At 43.3% G+C, this 23,616-nt stretch overlaps 1 protein-coding gene and 1 long non-coding RNA gene across 3 annotated transcripts in view; both read left to right on the plus strand.

Annotated features, from left to right (window-relative positions):
• The window catches only part of LOC136006175 (DDB1- and CUL4-associated factor 12-like), a 68,339-nt gene that overhangs the window by 17,742 nt on the left and 26,981 nt on the right, over positions 1 to 23,616 (plus strand). For both annotated transcript variants that reach the window (XM_065664205.1, XM_065664206.1), the window contains 4 exons: positions 18,453 to 18,659; positions 19,756 to 19,816; positions 21,589 to 21,782; positions 22,869 to 22,934. In XM_065664205.1, the coding sequence (XP_065520277.1) occupies positions 18,453 to 18,659; positions 19,756 to 19,816; positions 21,589 to 21,782; positions 22,869 to 22,934 (528 nt within the window). The remainder of the gene's footprint in view (positions 1 to 18,452; positions 18,660 to 19,755; positions 19,817 to 21,588; positions 21,783 to 22,868; positions 22,935 to 23,616) is intronic.
• LOC136006177 (uncharacterized) lies at positions 1,982 to 3,424 on the plus strand. Its single transcript, XR_010608998.1, has 2 exons — positions 1,982 to 2,360; positions 3,390 to 3,424. It is a non-coding gene; the product is annotated as an uncharacterized LOC136006177 (long non-coding RNA).

Consider the following 23,616-nt stretch of genomic DNA (forward strand, 5'->3'; position numbering starts at 1 on the left):
GCCCTTCTTGGTAACTGCCCCAAGTTTACAAACTGGGCATGGCATGCTGTGGTATGGAATACCCCTTTGGCTAGTTTGGGTCAGGTCTTCTGTCTCTGCTTCCTTCTGGCTTCCCCTCCTCCCTGGCAGAGCATGAGACTCAGAAAGTCCTTGGCCAGAGTAAACAGTACTTAGCAACAACTAATAACATCAGTGTTATCAGCATTGTTCCCAGTCTGAAAGTCACTGCACTAGCTACTAAGAAGGGGAAAAATGACTGCTACTGCTGTACCCAGGATACCAGGTTATTCATGACTGTGTAGTATGTGCTGCAGTTAAGCAAGCCAGATCGTTGAAGACTCTTTGGTATGGAGGATGATGGCTCAAGTACAAATATTAGAAGGCCTGGCAGATTGGCTGTATCACACTCCCACCAACCTGACAAGGCAGGTGCTATGTGCTTACCATGGTGGAAGCAACCACCAGATCCGTGTGTGTGTGCCCCCACATTATCCTGCACCTTGAGAAACAAAAATATGTGGCGACACGGCACCCAAGAGAGAATTGAATCTGACAGTGGGACTCATTTCTGGAACAACCTTATAGACTCTTGGGCCAAAGTTCATGGCATTGAGTGGGTAGATCACATCCCCTACCATGAAACAGCCTCTGGGAAAATTGAACAGTATAACGGGCTGTTAAAAACTACATTGAGAGCAATGGGTGGTGGGACTTCCAAACACTGGGATACACATTTGCCAAAGGCCACCTGGTTGGTCATCACCAGAGGATCTGCCAACAGGGCTGGCCCAGCCTATTCAGAACTTTTACATACTGTAGAAGGGGATAAAGTTCCTGTGGTGCACATAAAGAATTTGCTGGGTTGGACGGTCTGGGTTATTCCTGCTTCAGGTAAAGGCAAACCCACTCTTGGGGTTGCTTTTCCTCTGGGACCCGGATATATTTGGTGGGTAATGCGGGAAGATGGGGAAGTCCAATGTGTACCTCAAGGGTATTTGATTTTAGGGGAAAACAGCCAATGAACTCAATTATGTGCTGTTGCTTGCTCTGTAGCCCTTTTATAGCCCACCCCAGATGTCTTCAGGTCACCAGTGACTGGCCCTGATTTCCCTCCGACCATCATTCCAAGAAATAATGAACTTTGATGAAACCAGATGAGCTCAGTAGTGACTGGAAGAGTTCCGCAGTGTCATCAGCAGGCAACAATCCAACACTGCACACAGTGTCTCCTGCTCTGAAAGACTGTTACGAGAGATGGAGCCAGACATCATGGAGCGGATGAACTTGACAGCTTCATAGGGATTGGTCCATGCACTAAGAGATGATTTTTCTCTTTGTGTGTATGTGGATGTATATATATTTGTGAGGCAAGAGTGATGGTATATTGAAAAATGTGGGATCTGAGCATGATGTGAATGGCATGGAATAAGGGGTGGATACTGTCCTGGGTTCAGCAGTAGCAGTCTTTTTTCTCAGTCTTAGTAGCTCGTGCAATGCTGTGTTTTTGACTTTCAGACTGGGATCAGTGCTGATAACACTGTGTCGTGGTTTAAACCCAACCACAAAAGCTCGTTCACTCCCTCCCCCCCTTCTTGCCCTCCCCTTGCTCCTGGAGGGACTGAGAGGAGAATCGAAAAGAATGCAACTCCCACGGGTTGAGATAAGAACACTTTAGTAACTAAGGTATAACACAAATCACTACTGCTACCACCAATGATAATAATGATAAAAGAAATAACAAGAGGAAAGAATACAACACCTCAACACCAGCCGACCACTAACTCGCCCCACTCCCCCCAGCCGAGCACCGACCGATACCTCGTCCAACCCTGCAGACAGCTAGCCCTTCCGGGTAACTCCCCGTTACATCCTGGGCATGACGTGCTGTGGTATGGAATACCTCTTTGGCTAGTTTGGGTCAGGTGTCCTGTCTCTGCTTCCTCCCAGCCTCCCCTCCTCCCTGGCAGAGCATGAGGCTCAGAAAGTCCTTGGCCAGACCAAACATTCGAGCAGCAACTGAAAACATCGGCATTATCAGCACTGTTCCCAGGCCAAAAGATCAAAGCACAGCACTGTACTAGCTCCTAAGGAGAAAAATGACTGCTACTGCTGAACCCAGGACACACTGATATTTTTAGTTGTTGTTCAGTAATATTTACTCTGACCAAGGATTTTTTGAGTCTCATGTTCTGCCAGGGAGGAGGGGAAGCCGGGAGGAAGCAGAGACCAGTCACCTGACCCAAAGTAGCCAAAGGGATATTCCATACCACAGCACATCATGCCCACTACAGAAACTGGGGGCAGTTACCTAGAAGGACTAGATCGCTGCTGGGATCGGCCTGGGTATTGGTCGGTGGGTGGTGAGTGGTTGTATTCTCTCTCCTTGTTTTTTCTTTTATCGTTATTATTATTGGTGGTAGCGGTAGTTGTTTTGTGTTATACCTTAGTTACTGGACTGTTCTTATCTCAACCCATTGGAGTTACATTCTTTTGATTCTTCTCCCCATCCCTCTGGGAGCTTGGGGAGGAGGGGGGTGGAGGGAGTGAGCGAGCAGCTGCATGGTTCTGAGTTATCGGTTGGGTTTATTCTATGACAATGTGGCCCTGAGTGCTTTTAGTATTTTATATTGTAAATTGCTCTTGGTTATGCCATGCAAAAGATTAACTATTTTTTAGTGACAAACAAAAAAAAATATTCTTGTCATAGAGGGAGTAGGTTTGCTTTTAGTCATGTGACTGTACCGCTCACTATAAACTCTGAAGAGTATATGGAGCTCTGTCAGTTGCTCGTTTTTAATGAGGATTATAACTTGCTTAATTATTTGGGATACCTTTCTATCCTTAAAAATATCCCTGGGTATGATTGTATATATGAAATTACTTTACTGTTTTCTAGTGGATTCTGGTGCTCACGGTTGACCAGCTGTAAATCAAATATTTGGGTTTCTTAAATGTGTGTGCTTTTTCTAATAGATTTAGAATTATGGAAACTATACAAGTATTTAAGTGTCTAAAAAATCAAGTGCAATCACTTGGGCTTTTCTGAGGCAGGATTCAAGTTTGCAGGAATCTCCTTGATATTGTATGCAATGGGCTTCTTAATGTTTTTCAAATTCAAATGAGTGAGTGGGCAAACCTCTGTGAGGTGCAAACATTTAGGGTGTATCACCTATCATCTAAATTACCAAAGGCTGCTACAGTGAAGTCTCAGAAGGTACTGTCTGTAATCAATATCTTCTGTTCAAGCGTCCCAGAGAAACTTTGAGACTTATGTAGGAGACAAGCTTATGGCACACAAAGTGAAGTGTTTGGGTTGTTTTTTTTTTTTGTAGTTCTTGTTGTTGGGGTTTTTTTTGGTGTGATGTTGATTTTTTTTTATTCTATTTCAGGAAATGATGACGAATAAAGCAGCTTCTAAAAAGAATTTCCAGTAATTATTTTGCATCTTCTTTGGTCCCTTAGTTTTCTGTATGTGTTCAAACATATTCTTTTGCTAACTGTGAAGTTAAGGATGTAAAAAATACAACAGCTCTAAATCATTCCCTAAATACAAAATACAAGGTTATTAGTTTCCAGTTAATTGAGAATATAGTTGCCTGGAATCTAATATTTTTAGTTGTATCTGTGTCCCATCCCTTCCCCCCCCCCCCCCCCCCCCCCCCGCTTTTTTTTTCCTTTCCAGGCTGGCCTGATATGTATATTTGTGTTTAAAAAAATTACTGACTGAATGCACTCTTCTGGTTTCTCGCATGCCTTTTCCATGACATGAATGGGTTGCTTTCTGAATGCTAGCTGATACCTTTTCTCTCTTTCGTAGATTCATAATGCTGTCTTAGATGCCCTGCTGTAAATCACCAGCTCTTGTTTCTTCTTAGAGACTTCAAATTTGTTCAAGAGATCCCATATGTGTTCTGTGCATCTGATATAATTATAACCTAGTCTTGTAGTCCTGGGGTTATAGTGGTAAGAATGCAATGCACAGTTACTCTTCCATCTGTGGACATGGACTCTCTATGTGGGAAAATTATTTCCACTTGCTTTGCAAGTTAACGTATTTTCTGGCTTTGCACATGTGTCCTGGGTTTACCAGGAGCCGTTTTGCTCCTTCTTAGTAACTGGTGCAAGCTCTGTGTTTTGACTTCCAGCCTGGGCAGAGAGCTGATAATACCGATTGTTTTTAATTGTTGCTAAGTAATGTTTATTCTGGCCAAGGACTCTGTGAGTCTCATGCTCTGCTGGGGACGAAGGAGGCCGGGAGGAAGCAGAGACAGGACACCTGACCCAAACTAGCCAAAGAGGTATTCCATACCATAGCACGTCATGCCCGGAGGGGGAACTGGAAGTTTCCCGGAAGGGGCAGGCTCTCGCTCTTCAGGGGGGTCGAACTCGTTCGGCGGTGGTATCGTATTCTCTTGTTATTTTCTCTTATCAATATTATCATTTGTGGTAGCAGTAGTGGTTTGTGTTATACCTTAGTTACTGGGCTGTTCTTATCTCAACCCGTGGGAGTTACATTCTCCTGATTTTCCTCCCCATCCCTCCGGGAGTGGGGAGGGTCGGGGGGGGGGGGTGAGTGGACAACCTGTGTGGATTGGTTTAAACTACGACAACATGTAATGAAGAATCAAGATGACTACTTGTTTCTGATCCCAGGGAGGGAATGAAAAGTCATGCTCCTGCAGTTTGTAACTAATCAAAGTCCACTGAACAGTGACCAAAACTCACTGTAAATAAACCTCTATGTCGTGGTTTAAACCGAGCCACGCAGCTCGTTCACTCACTCACCCCCCCTTTCTCCCTCTTTCTTTCCTTTTCCCCCCCTGGCTCCCGGAGGGATGGGGAGGAGAATCGAGAGAATGTAACTCCCACGGGTTGAGATAAGAACAGCCCAGTAACTAAGGTATAACACAAATCACTACTGCTACCACCAATGATAATAATGATAAGAGAAAATAACAAGGGAAGAGAATACAATGCCACTCGCCAAACGAGTTCGACCCCCCTGAAGAGAATCCGTACCCTTCCGGCTACTTCCCATTTACCTCCCTGGGCATGACGTGCTGTGGTATGGAATACCTCTTTGGCTAGTTTGGGTCAGGTGTCCTGTCTCTGCTTCCTCCCGGCCTCCCTTCGTCCCTGGCAGAGAGTGAGACTCACAAAGTCCTTAGGCAGAATAAACATTACATAGCAACAACTAAAAACATCCGTGTTATCAGCTCTGTTCCCAGCTACTAAGAAGGAGAAAAACTGACTGCTACTGCTAAACCCAGGATAGTATCCACCCCTTATTCCATAACATTCACGTCATGCTCAGATCCCACATTTTCATTATACCATCTCTCCTACATACATATACATCCACATACACACACAGACAGAGAGAAAGAAATCATCTCTTAGTACATGGACCAATCCCTATAATGCTGTCGAGTCCATTGGGTCCATGATGTCAGGTTCCATCCCTTGTAACAGTCTTTCAGAGCAGAAAGGCTGTGTGCAGCGTTGGATTGTTGCCTGCTGATGCTGATCATTCCTTCACTGCAGAACTCGTCTGGTTCTATCAAAATTCATTCTCTGTTGGGATGATGGTTGGAGGGAAGTCAGGGCCAGTCGCTGGTGACCTGAAGACATCTAATTGATGGGCTATAAAAGTATTACACAGCAGGCAACAGCACACAATTAAGTTCATTGGCTGTTTTCCCCTAAAATCAAATCCCCTTGACGTATACATCGAACTTTGCCATCTTCCCGCATTACCCACCAAGTATATCCGGGTCCCTGAGCAAAAGCAATCCCACAAGTGGGTTTCCCTTTACCTGAAGCAGGAATAACCCAAACTGTCTTCCCCAGCAAATTCTTCATGTGCACCACAGGAACTTTGTCCCCCTCTACAATATGTAAAAGTTCTGACTGGGCTGGGCCAGCCCTGTTGGCAGATCCTCTGGTGTTGACCAACCAGGTGGCCTTTGGTAAGTGTGTATCCCAATGCTTGAAAGCTCCCCCACCCATTGCTCCCAGTGTGGTTTTTAACAGCCCACTGTACCGTTCGATTTTCCCAGAGGCTGGTGCATGGTAGGGGATGTGATATACCCACTCAATGCCATGCTCTTTGGCCCAAGTGTCTATAAGGCTGTTCTGGAAATGAGTCCCATTGTCTGACTCAGTTCTCTCTGGGGTGCCATATTGCCACAAAATCTGTTTCTCAAGGCCCAGGATAGTGTTCTGGGCAGTGGCGTAGGGCACAGCATATGTTTCAAGCCATCCGGTGGTTGCTTCCACCATGGTAAGAACATGGCACTTGCCTTGGCGGGTTGGTGGGAGTGTGACATAATCAATCTGCCAGGCCACTCCATATTTGTACTTCAGCCATCATCCTCCATGGCAAAGAGGCTTTAACCATTTAGCTTGCTTAATTGCAGAACATGTTTCACATTTGTGAATAATCTAGGCAATAGTGTCCATTGTTAAATCCACCCCTCGATCACGAGCCCATCTATCAGTTGCATCTCTGCCCTGATGGCCTGAAATGTCATGGGCCCACCGGGCCAAAAATAATTCACCCTTAAGTTGCCAATCTAAGTCCATCTGAGCCATTTCAATCTTAGCAGCTTTATCCACTTGTTGGTTGTTCTGATGTTCCTCAGTGGCCCGACTCTTGGGTACATGAGCATATCCATGGCGTACCTTCACCACCAAGTTCTGCACCCGGGCAGCGATATCTTGCCACAGAGCCGCAGCCCATATGGGTTTACCTCTGCGTTGCTAATTGCTCTGCTTCCATTGCTGCAACCACCCCACAGGCATTTGCCACCATCCATGAGTCAGTGTAGAGATAAAGTACTGGCCACTTTTCTCATTCAGCAATGTTCAGGGCCACCTGGATGACTTTCACCTTGGCAAACTGACTCGATTCACCCTCTCCTTCAGCAGTTTCTGCAACTTGTCGTCAAGGACTCCATATGGCTGCCTTCCATCTCTGATGCTTTCCCACAATAAGGGAGGACCCTTCAGTAAACAAGGTATACTGTTTTTCACTTTCTGACAGTTTATTATATGGTGGGGCCTCTTCAGCACGCATCACCTCCTCCTCTGGTGACATTCCAAAATCTTTGCCGTCTACCCAGTCCATAATGACTTCTAGAATGCCTGGACGACTGGGATTTCCTATTCGAGCTTGTTGTGTAATTAGTGCAGCCCATTTACTCCATGTAGCATCAGTTGAATGATGAGTAGAGGAGACCCTGCGTTTGAACATCCAGCCCAGCACGGGCAACTGTGGTGCCAGGAGGAGCTGTGCTTCAGTGCCAATCACTTCCAAAGCAGCTCGAACCCCTTCATAGGCTGCCAGTATCTCTTTCTCAGTTGGGGTATAGCTGGCCTCATATCCTTTGTACCCCCGGCTCCAAAAACCAAGGGGTCGACCTCGAGTCTCCCCTGGGGCTTTCTGCCAAAGGCTCCAGGTAGGACCATTTTCCCCAGCTGCGGTGTACAGTACATTTTTTACATCTGTCCCAGTCCAGACTGGTCCGAGGGCTACTGCATGAACTATCTCACGTTTAATTTGCTCAAAGGCTTGTTGTTGCTCAGGGCCCCATTTAAAACCTTTCTTCTTCCGGGTCACATGATAGAGAGGGCTTGCAATCGAACTGTAATTTGGGATGTGCATTCTCCAGAACCCCACAGCACCCATGAAAGCTTGTGTTTCTTTCTTATTAGTTGGTGGAGACATTGCTGGTATCTTGTTGCTCACATCTGTGGGAATCTGGTGATGTCCATCTTGCCATTTTTTTCCCCCCAAAATTGAATCTCCTGTGCAGGTCCCTTGACCTTACACTGTTTTATGGCAAAACCGGCTTTTAGCAGTATTTGGATTATTTTCCTCCCTTTCTCAAAGACTTCTTCCGCTGTATCGCCCCACACGATAATGTCATCAATGTATTGAGGGTGTTCTGGAGCTTGCCCCTGTTCCAGTGCAGTCTGGATCAGACCATGGCAAATGGTAGGGCTGTTTCCCCCCTTGGGGCAGTCAGTTCCAAGTGAACTGGACACCCCTCCAAGGAAAATCAAACTGTGGCCCGCACTCTGCTGCCAAATTATTTGAGAAAAATGCATTGGCAATAGCAATCGTGGCATACCACTTGGCTTCCCTTGACTCTAATTCATACTGAAGTTTGAGTATGTCTGGTACGGCAAGACTCAATGGCGGTGTGACTTCATTCAGGCCACGATAGTCTACTCCTAGTCTTCACTCTCCGTTAGACTTTCATACTGGCCATATGGGGCTATTAAAGGGTGAGTGGGTCCTGCTGATCACTCCCTGACTCTCCATTCTATGGATCAGCTTATGAATGGGAATCAGGGAGTCTCGGTTGGTGCGATATTGCCGCTGGTGCACTGTTGTGGTCGCGGTTGGCACTTGTTGTTCTTTGACTTTCAGCAACCCCCCAACAGAAGGATCCTCTGAGAGACCAGGCAAGGTGGACAGCTGCTTAATTTCCTCTCTCTCCAAAGCAGCAATACCAAAAGCCCATCGGTACCCTCCTGGGTCTTTGAAGTACCCTCTCCTGAGGTAGTCTATTCCGAGGATGCATGGAGCCTCTGGACCAGTCACAGTAGGGTGCTTTGGCCATTTCCTCCCAGTCAGGCTGATTTCGGCCTCCAATACAGTCAACTCTTGGGATCCTCCTGTCACTCCAGAAATAGAGATGGGTTCCACCCCTTGACAGCTTGACGGCATCTGGGTACACTGTGCAAGGGTATCTACTAGAGCCTTATACTTCTGTGGGCCTGAATGTGCCAGGCCATCTGATCCACAGAGTCCAGTAAATCCGACTGTCCCCTACCTCCACCTGGCTGGAGGCAGGGCCCCTCTAATAGTCATCACAACGTTGAACACTTAAGTCATGTTGAAAGGGATTATTCTTCGTTATCACAGGAGCTGGAGTAAAGTCAGCTCTTCCGCTCCATCTGGGAACCTGCTCACCAGAGACTGAAGCCACAGCTCTCATGGGATGATCAGTCTTGGCCCTTTCTCCCCTCTTCAATTCACTCACCCATTCCTCCAAAGCTTAAGTAGGTTTTCCATCCCACTTCGTCATGTTTTCTCCGTGATCCTGCAGAAAAAAACATAGGGTGGCCCGTGGCGTATACCTCCTGTATCTTCTCTCTCGAACAATAGGACGCCTTTTGTTAATAGCTGAGACGTGTGTTGGTACATGTAAGGAGCTGGATAAATCAGATAGATCATCCGTCAATTGTTTGAGATCCTGGGACAGTTTTTCCACAGCTGAGATGATGGAAGGGGTGTGATTGTCTTCGAACTCTCGGAGTTTATGAATCATTTCATCCACTGTTGATGGTACTATGTCATTCCAGGTTACTGTTGCCAATGAATGGGCGTATGATGACAGTGCATTCTGTGTTAGTTTTCGCCACATGGGTCGTGTACATTCGACTTCATCTGGGACTATGGGTATATCCCCGTTATTGGGCTTGATGTGATAGATCATTTCTACGACGGCTGATTCCCTCAGAGACTGGATGCCTTTGTTTAAAGAAGTCCACTTGGCCGAACGACTCATAACATCGTCCTTGTACGGAAACCTTTCTTTCACCGCTGCCAAGAGCCACCTCCAAAGACTGAGGGACTTTTTCTCTCTTGCAATTACTTTGTCAATTCCCCCTTCTCTAGCAAGTAATCCCAGCTGCTTGGATTCCCTACCTTCTAGTTTGTGACCATCGGCCCCATTGTCCCAGCATCGGAGTAATGAGGTGATGATGTGCTCCCCTGGTTGACGGGTAAAATCTTTTTGCATATTTCATTGCTCGATTGAGGTCTGAGGTCGAGAAGTCACCTCGTCTTCTTCTTCTTCTTCTTCTTCGTTGTCATGCGATGATGTCTCCTCCTCAGATTCTGGACCAGGTGGTGAATACATTGTTTCTTCATCTTGCTTCACCCTTCTTGCCTCCTTTTTGCTTTTTCTCTTGCGTACAGGGGCAACCGATATTGGTACAAATTTGTCCTCTGGTTTAGCTGCAGTGATTTTCACTGTGGTTTGAGTATGGACTGTACTTGTCACTGGGGGTGGTGTAGCTACTGTGCTTGGAGCTGGGGTAGCCCTGCTGTCTGTTGCAGTCAAAGTTTGAGTAGCTGCTGTGCTTGTCGCTGAGGTAGCTGTGCTGACTCTTGCTTTGCCCTCGGATGCTGGGAAATGTTTTTCCTTTTGAAGGTGCTGGATAGTGTTGAACAAGGCCCTGTAAGCATAGGCCAAGCCCCAGCACATTGCTGTGATTTGTCTGTCTCTGGTATGGCCAGACTGACCACACACCTCATTTAAGTGTTTTACTAATTCTTCCGGATTTTGCACTTGTTCGGTGGTGAAATTCCAAAGTACTGGAGGAGCCCACTGACCTAGATACTTGCCCATACTATCCCGCACACCCTGCCACTCATGGCTGTCCAGCTTCGGGGAAAATCTCTTGGTCCTCCTATATCATCCTTTAACCCCAGACAAGGCCCAAACCTGACTCTGCTTAACTCTTGAAATCAGACGAAATGGTCGTGGGCAAAGCACACTCTGTATGCATGCCAACATGGTAATCCCCATCACAATCAGCAAATGGGTCTCAACAGTATTAAAAGGCCATTCAATAACTTCAGAACTCTCAAATGATGCTGTAAATGGTCTGAGAGGGGGGCTGGGAGGGTAAAAGAATGTCTCCTTCACAGGTTGACCACCCAAGAAGGAGAAAAAAGATGTGAAATTGCTAAGCACCTTTATTATATACCTCCCAAAGTATAAAGGTGGTGACCACACTGGGAACATAAGCCAGATCAGTTTCATGATCAATGATTCTATTGTATTACAAGTCATTATAATAAAGTACAATGAGACAAGAACCTTTAGCCCAAGGCCCCCAGCCGATAAACACTAACACAGCAAATACCGGCTCTAAGTAAGGTACGATATACTGAAACTGTGAGATCAAGAGGAACAACTTTGAGAGCCAATAAATCAGCATTGTGATGAGTGACTATTAATGTAAAACAATGACACACTCTGGTCAGATTTGTCGTTATCTCAACCCCTCGTGCCCCACATTGGGCGCCAGAAAGAACTGTCGTGGTTTAAGCCGAGCCACAGAGCTCGTTCACTCACTCCCCCCCCTTTCTCCCTCTTTCTTCTTCCCCCTCCCTCCCCCCCCCCCCCCCCCCACTCCTGGACTGATGGGGAGGGGAATCGAAAGAATGTAACTCCCACGGGTTAAGATAAGAACAGCCCAGTAACTAAGGTATAACACAAATCACTACTGCTACCACCAATGGTAATAATGATAAGAGAAAATAACAAGGGAAGAGAATACAATACCACTCACCAAACGAGTTCGACCCCCCCCGAAGAGAGCCCGTACTCTTCTAGCTAACTCCCATTTACCTCCCTGGGCATGACATGCTGTGGTATGGAATACCTCTTTGTCTAGGTTGGGTCAGGTGTCCTGTCTCTGCTTCCTCCCAGCCTCCCCTCTTCCCTGGCAGAGCATGGGACTCACAAAGTCCTTAGGCAGAATAAACATTACTTAGCAACAACTAAAAACATCCGTGTTATCAGCTCTGTTCCCAGGCTGAAAGTTAAAACACAGTGCTGCACCAGCTGCTAAGAAGGAGAAAAACTGACTGCTACTGCTAAACCCAGGACACTCTGATGCCTGTAATTGATGCCTCCACCTTTCTTTCAGTGGCTTATGACTAAATAGCCAGGTATCGTTTCTTGTCTCAAGAGTATTTGTCTTTCTGTCAACTGCATGTGTCTGTCTTCAGTCTTGTATTTTTTTGTGCCACATATGGTGTGGGTGGTAGAGATGCCCTTTAGCAGGTGAAGTCTCTCACTTCTTCATCCTTTGCCATCTGTCCACATGGTTTAACTGTCTGCCATCCTCCTGACATTAAACACAGAGGGCAAGGCACAAATAAAAACTGACAAATGTGATTTTGGCAGTGAACACATTCAAGGATATCCAAGTGTGTGCCCATTAACTAGTAGTGCTTCAGAGTTTCACAGCAAGGTAGAGTGCCTGATTATGTGGTCTTGTCCCTGGGAATGAGTTCAGAGTCAAGTAAACTCACTGGCTTCACTTACCACTGCTCACATCTCAGATGTTTATATCATGGATTGTTTGGATATCTTTGGACCCTTTCAAGGACATGTGAGGCCATTACCCACTTGCATTTCCTGTACTGCACAATTTGTGAGTAGATTTTGTGCCAATATGAATGCATGTTCTGATCTCCATGGGAAAGGAGACATACCAATTTGATAGCTTAAAGAGTCCACGTTTCATTTGGGGCTTGGCTGGAGTGCACAAAATTCTGCCTGGGGATGGATGAGGAGTCAATTCAGAGCTTATGGGTCAGAATTAAAGGGAGAGTGAGGACAGGGGTCGTTACAGTGGGGGTCTGTTACAGGCCAACTGACCAGGAAGACAGAGAAGATGAGGCTCTCTATAGACAGATGGGTGTGGCCTTGCATTTACAATCATTTGTATTCATGGGGGGCTTCAACCCCCCTGATATCTGTTGGGGGGACAACACAACAGGGCACAAGTAATCTAGGAGGTTCCTGGAATACGTTGATGATAACTTCATTCTCCAAGCACTAGAGGAACCAACAAGGAGGGGGGGGCTATGCTGGACCTTGCCCTCACCAAGAGGAAGGGGCTCGTAGGGAATGTGAAGCTGGAGGGAAGCCTTGGCTACAGTGACCATGAAATGGAGGAGTTTGAGATCCTTAGGGTGGTGAGGAGGGTGCACAGCAAGCTCGCTACCCTGGAGTTCAGGAGAGCAGACTTGCTCACAGCCTCTGCTCCCCCACCAGACTATTTACAGTGGGAGTAGATTCTGGAAGATTTAAAGATCCTGAATATCCTTTCAGTGCCCTTGAAAGCACCTTGCTCCTCTTGCTGGGAAACAACTTGTTGCTGCATATGCTCTCTATGTTTTGCCTATGGTGTGACTACCCTGAGAACGCCTGATCTTGTCCCATTGTGGAAGCTAAGCAGGGTCCAGCTCAATTCTTGCCTAGGATTAGACGATGATATAGGAGGACCACCAAGTTACTGGACTGTTCTTATCTCAACCCGTGGGAGTTACATTCTTTCAATTCTCCTCCCCATTCCTCCGGGAGCAGGAAGAGGAAAGGCAGGAGTGAGCAAGCGGCTGTGTGGTTCTGGGTTGCCAGCTGGGTTTAAACCACAACAGCCTGGTAAATCTAAATCCATCCTTGTGTAATAAAAGCATACTGTGGCTCAGGGTGGTACCCTTTGTTTTTGTTCCAATTGATTTGTATGATCAACTAAAAGGTAGGGCTGCCTGGTCCTCTGCTGTTCTGTCTGCTGTGGCAGCAGCGGAGGACGTAAGAATCTATGTGCTGCCTTGAAATGGCATTTCATAGGCTTGGTTTTTAATCTCACTGTATAAAGTCAGTGCTTTCAGTTAAAGATGCATTGGAAAGGCACTTATATTTAATGAATTGGTAACACTTATTTGGTGTTTTGTTTTGTTGTTTGTTTGTTCCCCCTCAACTGTTGCTGAAAGGCAGGTCAAAAAATGGAACTAGACTAGGTAGAAGAGCCTGGCAAACCGTTCTGCTCTCAGTATTGTATACAAGAGAAGGATGAATTTTGCATTTCAGACTCTGATTCTCAGGTACTTGATTCCTTGCCATAGTCTTTACTTTTGACAGATTAATGAAGTTCCTTAGTCAATGAAGTGGGGCAGTTTCTTGATTAACTTGACCATAAGCAGTTTGAAAAGGGGACAGCCACATAGTAACTGTATGGGAGCCATTTGCTAAAATGACTTCTCTCCACTTCTGCAAGCCAAAATAAAAATAAACATACAGCTAGTAACCTCATGGGATGTGAAAAGTAGGGTTAGATTGTAAAGATTCATGGCTATGACAACAGTAGTACTTAACCATGCCTTAATCCTCAAGTAATAACACTGTTGCAAGCTGTACATCTCAGTTGCTTTAAAAAAAGTGTGTGTGGGGGGGATGTCTTTGTCATATCATCCAGCCTGTTTCCTTGTCAGAACAAGGTTGTCCTGCAGAGAGCATGATATTCTCCATTTCTCACAGATGAAGTGTGGTCCTTGGACTTCTGGCAGACACCCAAAGCAATTGTGGATTGGTAAATCCTGGATGTTATTTGGCAAGCTAATGGCTGACATGCATATGTTTTACTAGCAGGAAGAAACAAATTATGTGCAAAGCTTAAAATCAAGGGACAAATATGCACAGTTCACTGTTTGGAGGTTGTGGGGGGGTTACTGCATCCAGGAAAAGTTTTTGTGGCTGGTTTTCAGTTTCTGTATAATGAGTAGCTGAAGAAGTTATTCCTGCTTGAGATAAAGGAAGAAAAAAAAACCGCAACTGTATAGTTCAGCTATCAGGACTTTGTCAAGACTCTTAGAGGCCAGGCTGCTTTGGAGTTATTTGCAAATGTCCTTTAGAGCAGCAAAGGTATCAGTTTGCTTGGAAGTAGGCTAATTTCTGTCTGTTTGTTTTCTTCAGATTTGTCATTGTATGCTGGTTTTGGCTGCACTTCTTTAAAAGCAGTGTCCTGGGTTCAGCTGTAGCAGTCATTTTTCTCCTTAGTGGCTGGTGCAATGCTATGTTTTTGACATTAGCCTGAGAACAATGCTGATAACACTGATGTTTTTAGTTGTTGCTAAGTAATGTTTACTCTGATCAAGGACTTTTAGTCTCATGTTCTGCCAGAGAGGAGGGGCACGGGAAGCCAGGAGGAAGCAGAGATAGGACACGTGACCCAAACTAGCCAGAGGTGTATTCCATACCACAGCACATCATGCCTGGTATATAAACTAGGGGCAGTTACCCTGAAGGCCCAGATCACTGCTTGGGTCCGGCTGGGCATTGGTCGGCGGGTGGTGAGCAATTGTATTCTCTTCCCTTGTTATTTCCCTTATCATTATTATTATGGTGGTGGTAGTGGTGGTTTTGTATTATACCTTAGTTAGTGGACTGTTCTTATCTCAACTGGGATTTACACTCTTTCAATTCTCCTTCCCATCCCTCTGGGAATGGGGGGAGGAAGAAAGGGGGATTGAATGTGCGGCTGCATGGTTCTGAGTTACCGGCTGGGCTTAAACCACGACAAGCAGTCAGATATTTTATGCTTTTACTGTAGTGTCATGTTATTCAAATTTTCTGCATTCTTAGCTGGGTGCCTGTCTTGTTTCTTAACATTTTTCCCTTTTTGGCTTTAGAAGTGTCTAACAACTCTTTGGTTTAATTTGGCTTCTGTTTGCTGGATTTACAGGGAAGATTTCTTGGCAATCAGTGGTGCAGCTTGCAAGCGTGAGCTTCTGGCTTCCTGTCCTGCCCCAGCTGATGCAAAAGTCTTAGCATATGCAGACAGTGCTTGCTTATTTCATTCTAGGGTGGCAGTGGTTGTTTTTTAAACTGCCCCCAGTGTGCCAGGTTCCTTACCAAGCAAGGGAAGAAGTTGCTGCTTAAAACTTTACAGCTGAAACTACAAAGCCCATCCCTTAATTGTATTAAATTTCTTGCCCTAAGAGCAGTTGCTGTTCTGGTTACAGTAATGCTGTGCAACTGGAGGAGGAAAGTGAAGAAATGACAAAGCAATTCAAGGGCTGATGATGGATTAGAGTGGGGTACAAGCAGATGAAAGCACTACAAGAAATATGTCCTGTTATTGCTTCTGAGAATATTTTAATTTGTAAACTTGTTATAGGAAAAATATGTTGATGTTTGAAGAACAAGGGCAGAAGCATGAGGGTCTGATGCTTCAGCATCATGCGTTTCCAAGTTCTTTACCTTTTCAGCCCAATTGGTTTAGAGTTTGGCTAAAGGAATTTTGCAAATTTGTAAGTTTTTATTCACCTAGTATGAAACATGGATGTATGACAGTGGTGTCAGACTGGAGAAGGGTTTTTAATTTCCGCCCTCATACCTGTTGAGATGCTCTTTGAAGTGTGAATCTCTTACGGGTGAAACACAGTTTTCCTAAGTCTTTGGACATCCTGAGCTGTGTATTCATTTACATAATTAGCACTTCTGGTACCAGCTTTAAGACCTGCAAATGACACTTGCAAGCCTTAATCTTAGGTATTTAACTGTTGATTTTTCCAGTAGTTGAAGGAGGATAGGGGAGGGAATTGGGATTTTCTGCTGGAAGGAAATGCTGAGGAGGAAAACATGATATGCACTCATGGGGAAGGACAAGGAGGTGATCCTGCCCCTCTAATCTGCTCTTGTGAGACCTCACTTGGAATATTATGTACAGTTCTGGTGTCCTCAACATAAAAAGGACATGAAACTGTTGGAACATATCCAGAGGAGGGCTATGAGGATGATCAGGGGACTGGAGCACCTCCTGTATGAAGACATAGCAGCCTTCCAGTATCTGAAGGGGGGCTATAGGGATGCTGCGGATGGACTATTCATTAGGGACTGTAGTGATAGGAGAAGGGGTAACGGGTTCAAACGTGAACAGGGGAAGTTTAGATTGGATATAAGGAGGAAGTTCTTTACTGTTAGGGTGGTGAGGCACTGGAATCGGTTGCCCAGGGAAGTTGTGAATGCTCCATCTGTGGCAGTGTTAACATCCAGGTTGGACAGAGCCTTGGGTGACATGGTTTAGTGTGATGTGTCCCTGCCCATGGCAGGGAGGTTGGAACTAGATGATCTTAAGGTCCTTTCCAACCCTAACTATTCTATGATTCTATGACAAGGGAGGATGAAAGAAGAAGGAATTATGGGTCCTTATCCTACAGTACAGGTGTTAATTTTCAGGGACATGGTTAGGGCAGAGGGGCTGCTGTGTGCATCATGTTTTTACCAGCTGTCTCAGGCAGGGAACTGCATTGTAAGGCTTGGGGGGGAAGTGAGGAGTGCCTCCCTCCTACACAGCTGCACTTCAGCTGTTGCCTGACCCCACACCCATGTGCAAAATAGAGAACTAAACATGAAAATTCTGTCCCTGTAGGAACAGTTATCTGTGCAAGACTGCTGTTTGCAGAGGAAGATCAGTTGCATGTTGAAGATAATGTATAATTCTAGACACGGCACACAGTGATGAATGGATTTCGGCTTTCTCTGCAGAATGAGTTTAGCATACCATACTTTATCAAGTTTTGATTTGACATATTCTGCTAGTTCAGTACACCAAGAATAATAGATAAGCTGCTAAATTTTCTTGGGGTTTTGATGCTTATTAAAGCAACTTATCTCCAGTCTGTGAGAGTTCACCAAAACCAACTTATACATAACTCCTCTCTGAGAACCTCTAGATTTCTCTCCTGTCCTTCTAGAAATGTCTGACAAAGGATTTCAGAACAATTTCCTTAAGGTGTGTATTTTTAAAATTGCGCTGAATTTTCTTGGGTTGTTTTTTTGTTGTTGTCTTCTTCATCTTCACTTCACTTCTGAAGGCTTTGAGACAATGTTCTTCGGTTATAGAAGGAACAAACTTAAGGGGTGGGAGGATGTAATTTAATTATAATCCTGAGCTGTGATTCTATATCACTTTCCTTAGAGCCAAGTCAGCTTCAGATCCTCTATTTCCTTGTTTCACTCATTTTCCCTCTGTTATACCTGTTAGTGTTATACTGTTAGTGCAGCCGTGCTCTGAACATCTGTGAAATGATCCAGCACAAGAGCCTCCCAAATGAAAGTGGGCTTTGGCAAGTGATGTAAACCTTTGTTTTGGTTTAGATTGTAATGGTCGTGTATGTTTGAACTGACATAACTATGGGTATAATCATGTCTGTCTGAAGAGTTGTAAGGCTTTATACCTGAGTTTTCTGCTGAGGGGGGGACAGTGACATAGAGCTTCGACTTCTAGTCTTTTTGCAGGATGAGATATGTAGTTGGATATCTTTTTTAGATGTTTGCACTGGCAGTACTATATTTAGTTACTATTCTCTGTGTATCACCAGAAAATAAACTCCAGTTATATACATTTATAAAGTGTTTGTCAAAGCCAGAACTCCATGGTAAGTATCTTATCTGGGAGGCATGAGACTTGTGCTAAGCCCCCTGGGGCTTACTGCCTGTTTTGAGGTGGGTCTCTTGCTGTCGTACAGGGAAACTGGAAAACAATATTGTTTTGTCACAGTATTGAACAGAGAAAAGTTTTAGATTTGAGGGTTTTGTTAAATGGGAAACCTCTCATGACAAATTTCTCTGTTCCAGTGCTATGCAAACCAAATGGGATGATTAAAATAAAGCTTACTGTAATTAAGTTAGTGTAGTTGTTTTAAGAAGGAATGTATGCATTTTTCAGCCATACTTGCAGCATTTGTGGATTCCAATTTAAAGAATATCAGTTCAAAATAGGGAGGACTTTTGACCATTTTGTTTTTCTTATCTGTTTGATAATTTCTTACATCTCCTGCTTTTTTCCCCCAGTTATTTGTAGTAGATGTCCAGACTGGTCAAATTACCAAGATTCCTATTCTGAAAGATCATGAAGTCAGCATGGTGAACCAGCAGGGATGTGGTATTCATGCCGTTGAGCTCAACCCCTCAAGGACCCTTCTGGCCACTGGTGGAGAAAACCCCAACAGTCTTGCAGTTTATCGTCTGCCTACACTCAATCCTGTCTGTGTGGGAGATGTAAGTGGGAATATTTGGGGAAAGTTTATTCTGTCACAAGAATTACTGCTTTGAAGTGTCTAATGTCAGAGTCAAGGTTTAGATTTGGGAGTCTTGTAGTGGAGAGTGAATTTCTGAAAGCTTGAAAACATTCCTGATTAAGTTGTCTTTTTTGACAATATATCTTAAGTATGAGTACATAAACATGAGAGATGATTCTCAGGGTTCTGAATGAGATTTCTTCTTCCTCACCCTCATTCAGGTCTACTTCAGATTACTTTTAAGCACTGAAAATGTAATAGAATCTTAACTGTTAAAGTCTAATTGTGATGAACTCTGAAACCACTTTTAATGAAAAAGCTCTTTTGAGAAATCGAAGAGACAAATTGTTCAAATTTTCCCTTTCTTCAGTGCAGCTTATGTATTATTCCAGAGGTGAAACTTGGCTTTGAGGATTAGTTCTAACCCAGTGGCTTATGGCAGTTTGATTAGACTCTGGTGCTACTTATATTTCTGAAACATCATGAGTCCTTTTAAAAAAAAACAGTTCTCCGGGGTTCAGCTGGGTTCTCAACCCATGAGATTTACATTCTTTCGATTCTCCTCCCCATCCTTCCAGGAGCGGCAGGGGAAAGAAGGGGGAGAGTGAGCAAGTGGCTGCATGGTTCTGAGTTACTGTCTGGGCTTAAACCATTACACCAGTCTTAAAAAGACTGAAATGAGTATAGTGGTGTCCTGTAAGCATTCCTCTTATTTCTCAGTTTTGATTCAGGAGTTAACAGATGTTAACTACAACAGCAGAGGTCAGGTCAGAGTTTCTGCTGTAGCAGATAACCAGCTGCAGAAAGGCCTGACTGAAGATTTGTATGACTTGTTGCTTGTGTGCTGCTGCAACTCTTCAGCTTTTCAAACAGAACTAGAGCCTTATGGTCTTTTTTTCTCTACAGGTTTCTCACCTGCTAAGATTCTTGAATTAATAGTCTTGAAAAATTAATCTCTAGGTCATATATTGTAAACATAATGTTTTGGCTACTTTTTATAGTAGGGATGTGAATTTGGGGAAATAAAAATTATACGTATGTAGCTAATTTTTTTTTTTTTTTTTTTATTTTTTTAGAATGGACATAAGGACTGGATATTTTCAATTGCATGGATCAGTGATACTGTGGCTGTTTCTGGTAAAGTAATTCCCCCCCCCCCCCCCCCCCGAATTTTATAAATTACGTACAGCACTTGATAGGTCTTACAGAAGCACCTTTATCAAGGCCTTTGAAAACACTCAGAACTACTTTACCTATTTAAAGTATTTCTGGTCTTAGTACAATGCTTTTCTTTGTTCTATTTGTAAGGCCCTGGTGTGCATTTGATTTTAGAGTTCTTTTCTTCCTAGTATTAGAGAGAATACTACTGTCCTTAAAGTAGATGTTGCCATGAGAAGGTGTCTAAACACAGTGAGTTAAAGGGAAGGATTCCACACAAGAATAATTTCTAGAGAGGTGTTTGTTATCATTTAATAACTTCAGAATACAGCAGAGCAGTATCGGTTTTCTGAAATCCTATGAAAGTGATTAATGAAAACTCTGTTTTATCAAGCTATCAGTAAAGTCGTGTGTGTATATATATATGCATGCATATTATGGTATTTAATACAGAAGGGTGTAATAAAAAAGGTCAGTTACTGACTTTTTAGTAACAACTAGTTACTAGTTTGATAATGAGTGTAACTTCATAAAGTATTACTTCAGTAAAGGTGGCAATACTAATATGCTGTTGCATTAATGTAGTAGTTTACTGTCTGTGCTGACAGGGTGTAGTATTCCATACAGGGAGGTGTCAAACTGCGGGTGACAGAAAATTGTAGCAGTCTCATATAAAAATCAAATACTTGAATTGTTAGTTCAGGCTTTTTTTTGTTTGGTTACGTTGTTGGTTTGTTGTTGTTTTGTTTTGTTTTTTTTTGGGGGGGGGGTGTTGTTGGTTTTTTTCCAGAAACAAAAAGCTAATCCTGGAGTTTGATTTTTGAATTTAATATAAAAGTCGATCCTTGCAACTCTCCAACTCAAATATCTGCATTTAAAAAAAAAATTTTTCACATTGTGGAGGGAAGAAATTTAGGTACATGCTAAATCTGTCCAAGCCTAGAAGTGAGTTGCCTTAGGACCTTGGATTAAGTCTGTGTTGATCTATGAACCAAAGACATTCAGCTTTCTTCATCCAGTATTGTTGCTCTTATTGATTCATATTTTTGATAAATATCTTTAAATTCAGTCGAAAAATAGTGAGTTCTTGCTTTTTTGGCCTCAGTTCTTGTGTTACATTCTTTAAATAAGAGGCAGGGAAAAAAAATCAAAACAAAACCCCAAACAACTTTAAAAATAGATTTGATACAAATTGGTACAAATCATGGTTTGAAATGGCTTCCTGTTCAGTTCACAAATGTGTGTGTGCATATCCATAAGCATACTGGCAAAAATCAAATGATCCAAAATTGGTGTAAACCCAACTCAGTTTTCTTGGAGGTTTTTGTATTGGCTTAACGGACTCTGTCAATCTCAGTTTTGGTAAGCCAGGCTGAACGCATAGGCTATTCAGTTGCTTCTGAATTTATTCTGCATGTGAATCTCTAATGGTGATTGTTGTATAGGATTGTGTTTTTTGATGCATCATTTTGAAAACAGATGAGGTGATCTAGTTGCTTGGAAAACATGTAGACAAACCAGTTGACAATGAATTCACAATGTCATGAACTTTAGAGTTCAGTAAAATCATGGTTTTTATAATTTAATAAAATGGTTTTAATAATTAATGTATAGGCACCAACAGTGTGTTCAATTAGATTAAATTAATAGTAATAGTATCCTTTCTTTCAGACACTACTGTTTATTGCAGTTAATTTTTAAAAAAGAGGAATTATGTATATGTGAAATGCTGTTATGGACTATTTATTCAGGTTCCCGGGATGGTTCGATGGGTCTCTGGGAAGTCACAGAGGATGTGTTATCCAAAAGTGATGCCAGACATAATCTCTCTCAAGTTCCTGTCTATGCCCACATAACACACAGGGCTCTGAAGGATATCCCAAAGGAGAACACCAATCCTGACAACTGCAAAGTCCGAGCATTGGCTTTCAACAATAAGAACAACGTCAGTAAGATAAGCAAGACAGTTGAGAAATCCTGAAACTGTCTGTATATATTAGAAAAAGAAAAAAAGTAATTAAATCAAATATACCAGAGAAGCAACCTATTTTTTTCCCTGATCCTCTTTCTCATGAGATAGTTATCTTTATCTTCTATGTCAGCTTCTGCCCCAAGTGTTTGAAGTTCAGTAGAAAGAAAAATAATAATAATCCTGTTTTCAGAAGGAATGGTTTACCTGAGGGTTTGAATTTAGACTTGTACCATAAGAAGGGGAGACCAGAAATGTTTACAAGAAGCAGATGAAGCACCAAAACGCCTCTTGCAGCTTGAATCCCACTCTTGAGTGCTCTTGCTGCTTTCCTTCACCTTTTGTGAAGACCAGCTAACATTCAGTCAGTTGCTGTTTTGATGGCTGAATTTTTACTGGATTGCTCAGCAAGTGAGGTGACTGACACACAAAGTGCTTACTTTGGTGTTGTTGGTGTTTGACAAACAGTAAATATTAACCTCCCCCATGTTGATTACTAGAGATGAATTGTACTGGGGTAAGTAGGAGTAGCAACTCATTCCCCACTACTTCTCTTTCTGCCCTCAAAGAATAGAGGAGTTCTGAAGCAAAGGTGGGTGTGCTATCAGAAGCATGGTACTCCTCCTGCAGGCTTTATTTTTCACTGTAGTTGTTAATCTGCTGTGATGGAGCCAGTGTAGCTTTTTCAGTAGAGTAGTACCTGGAAATAAATGTTTACTTCAGGGCCAGAATCAGTGTGGGAGCTGCTGCAGAGAATTACCAAGCCCAGCTTGTAATGTCTAATAATTTATTATTTGATTGTCTAATAAGATCTGTATTTTAGAAAGTTATTTTTGGTTATTTACTGTTTCATTAATTCTTATTCTAGCTGGCACATTTGTGCTATATTGTGTTCTATCAAGATCAGTATCAAATGAAAAGTTTTCTTAAGCATATACAGGATTACAGATGAGTTCAATCTGGAGCATGCAGCATGCCTAGTAGAGAATGTGAGTTTGTAAGGACATAAGAACATCTATAATACAGAAACTAACGTACTTTTTTTTTTTTTTTTTTTAATAGGAGCTGGGAGCTGTGTCCCTAGACGGGTATTTTCATCTTTGGAAAGCAGAGCACACACTATCAAAGGTGCTTTTCTGTTTGTTGGTGGTAAATTTCAAAAATTGCTTATCAGTTAAGGCTGTTCACTGTTCGTCTCCTTTAAATGCTTGAAGAAAGAGCAGCAGCACTTGTAAAACACCGAAAAGCTTCATGTGAAATGAAATGTCATAAAAATTAGAACTTGGGGAGAGAAACTTCCCACTCACCTTATTTTGGAGGGTGGGAGGTGTTCTTAACTTTCTGCCAGTTCTGGGTGAGCTGAAGTGACCAGTTCCATAGAGTATAATGGATATCATTGTTCATAAAGGAAGCTGCACTTAAATAAGTGTAGTTGCAGATCAAACCCAGACATACCTATGCTAGTATATGAGGCAATCTTTTTCAGTTGAGAGCTGCTGAAAAAATAACAGCAGCTTAAAAAGTTCTAAAATAACTTACCAAAATGTCCATTGTTCTTTGAATGCTACTTGGCTTCAGGCTTTATCATCTCAGTTAGGTTCATAGAATCATAGAATAGTTAGGGTTGGAAAGGACCTTAAGATCATCTAGTTCCAACCCCCCTGCCGTGGGCAGGGACACCTCACACTAAACCATGCCACCCAAGGCTCTGTCCAACCTCGACTTTAATACCACCATGGATGGAGCATTCACAACCTCCCTGGGCAAACCATTCTAGTGCCTCACCACCCTAACAGTAAAGAACTTCCTC

This window comes from Lathamus discolor, assembly GCF_037157495.1.
Source record: "Lathamus discolor isolate bLatDis1 chromosome W unlocalized genomic scaffold, bLatDis1.hap1 SUPER_W_unloc_1, whole genome shotgun sequence".
Taxonomy (NCBI): Eukaryota; Metazoa; Chordata; class Aves; order Psittaciformes; family Psittacidae; genus Lathamus; species Lathamus discolor.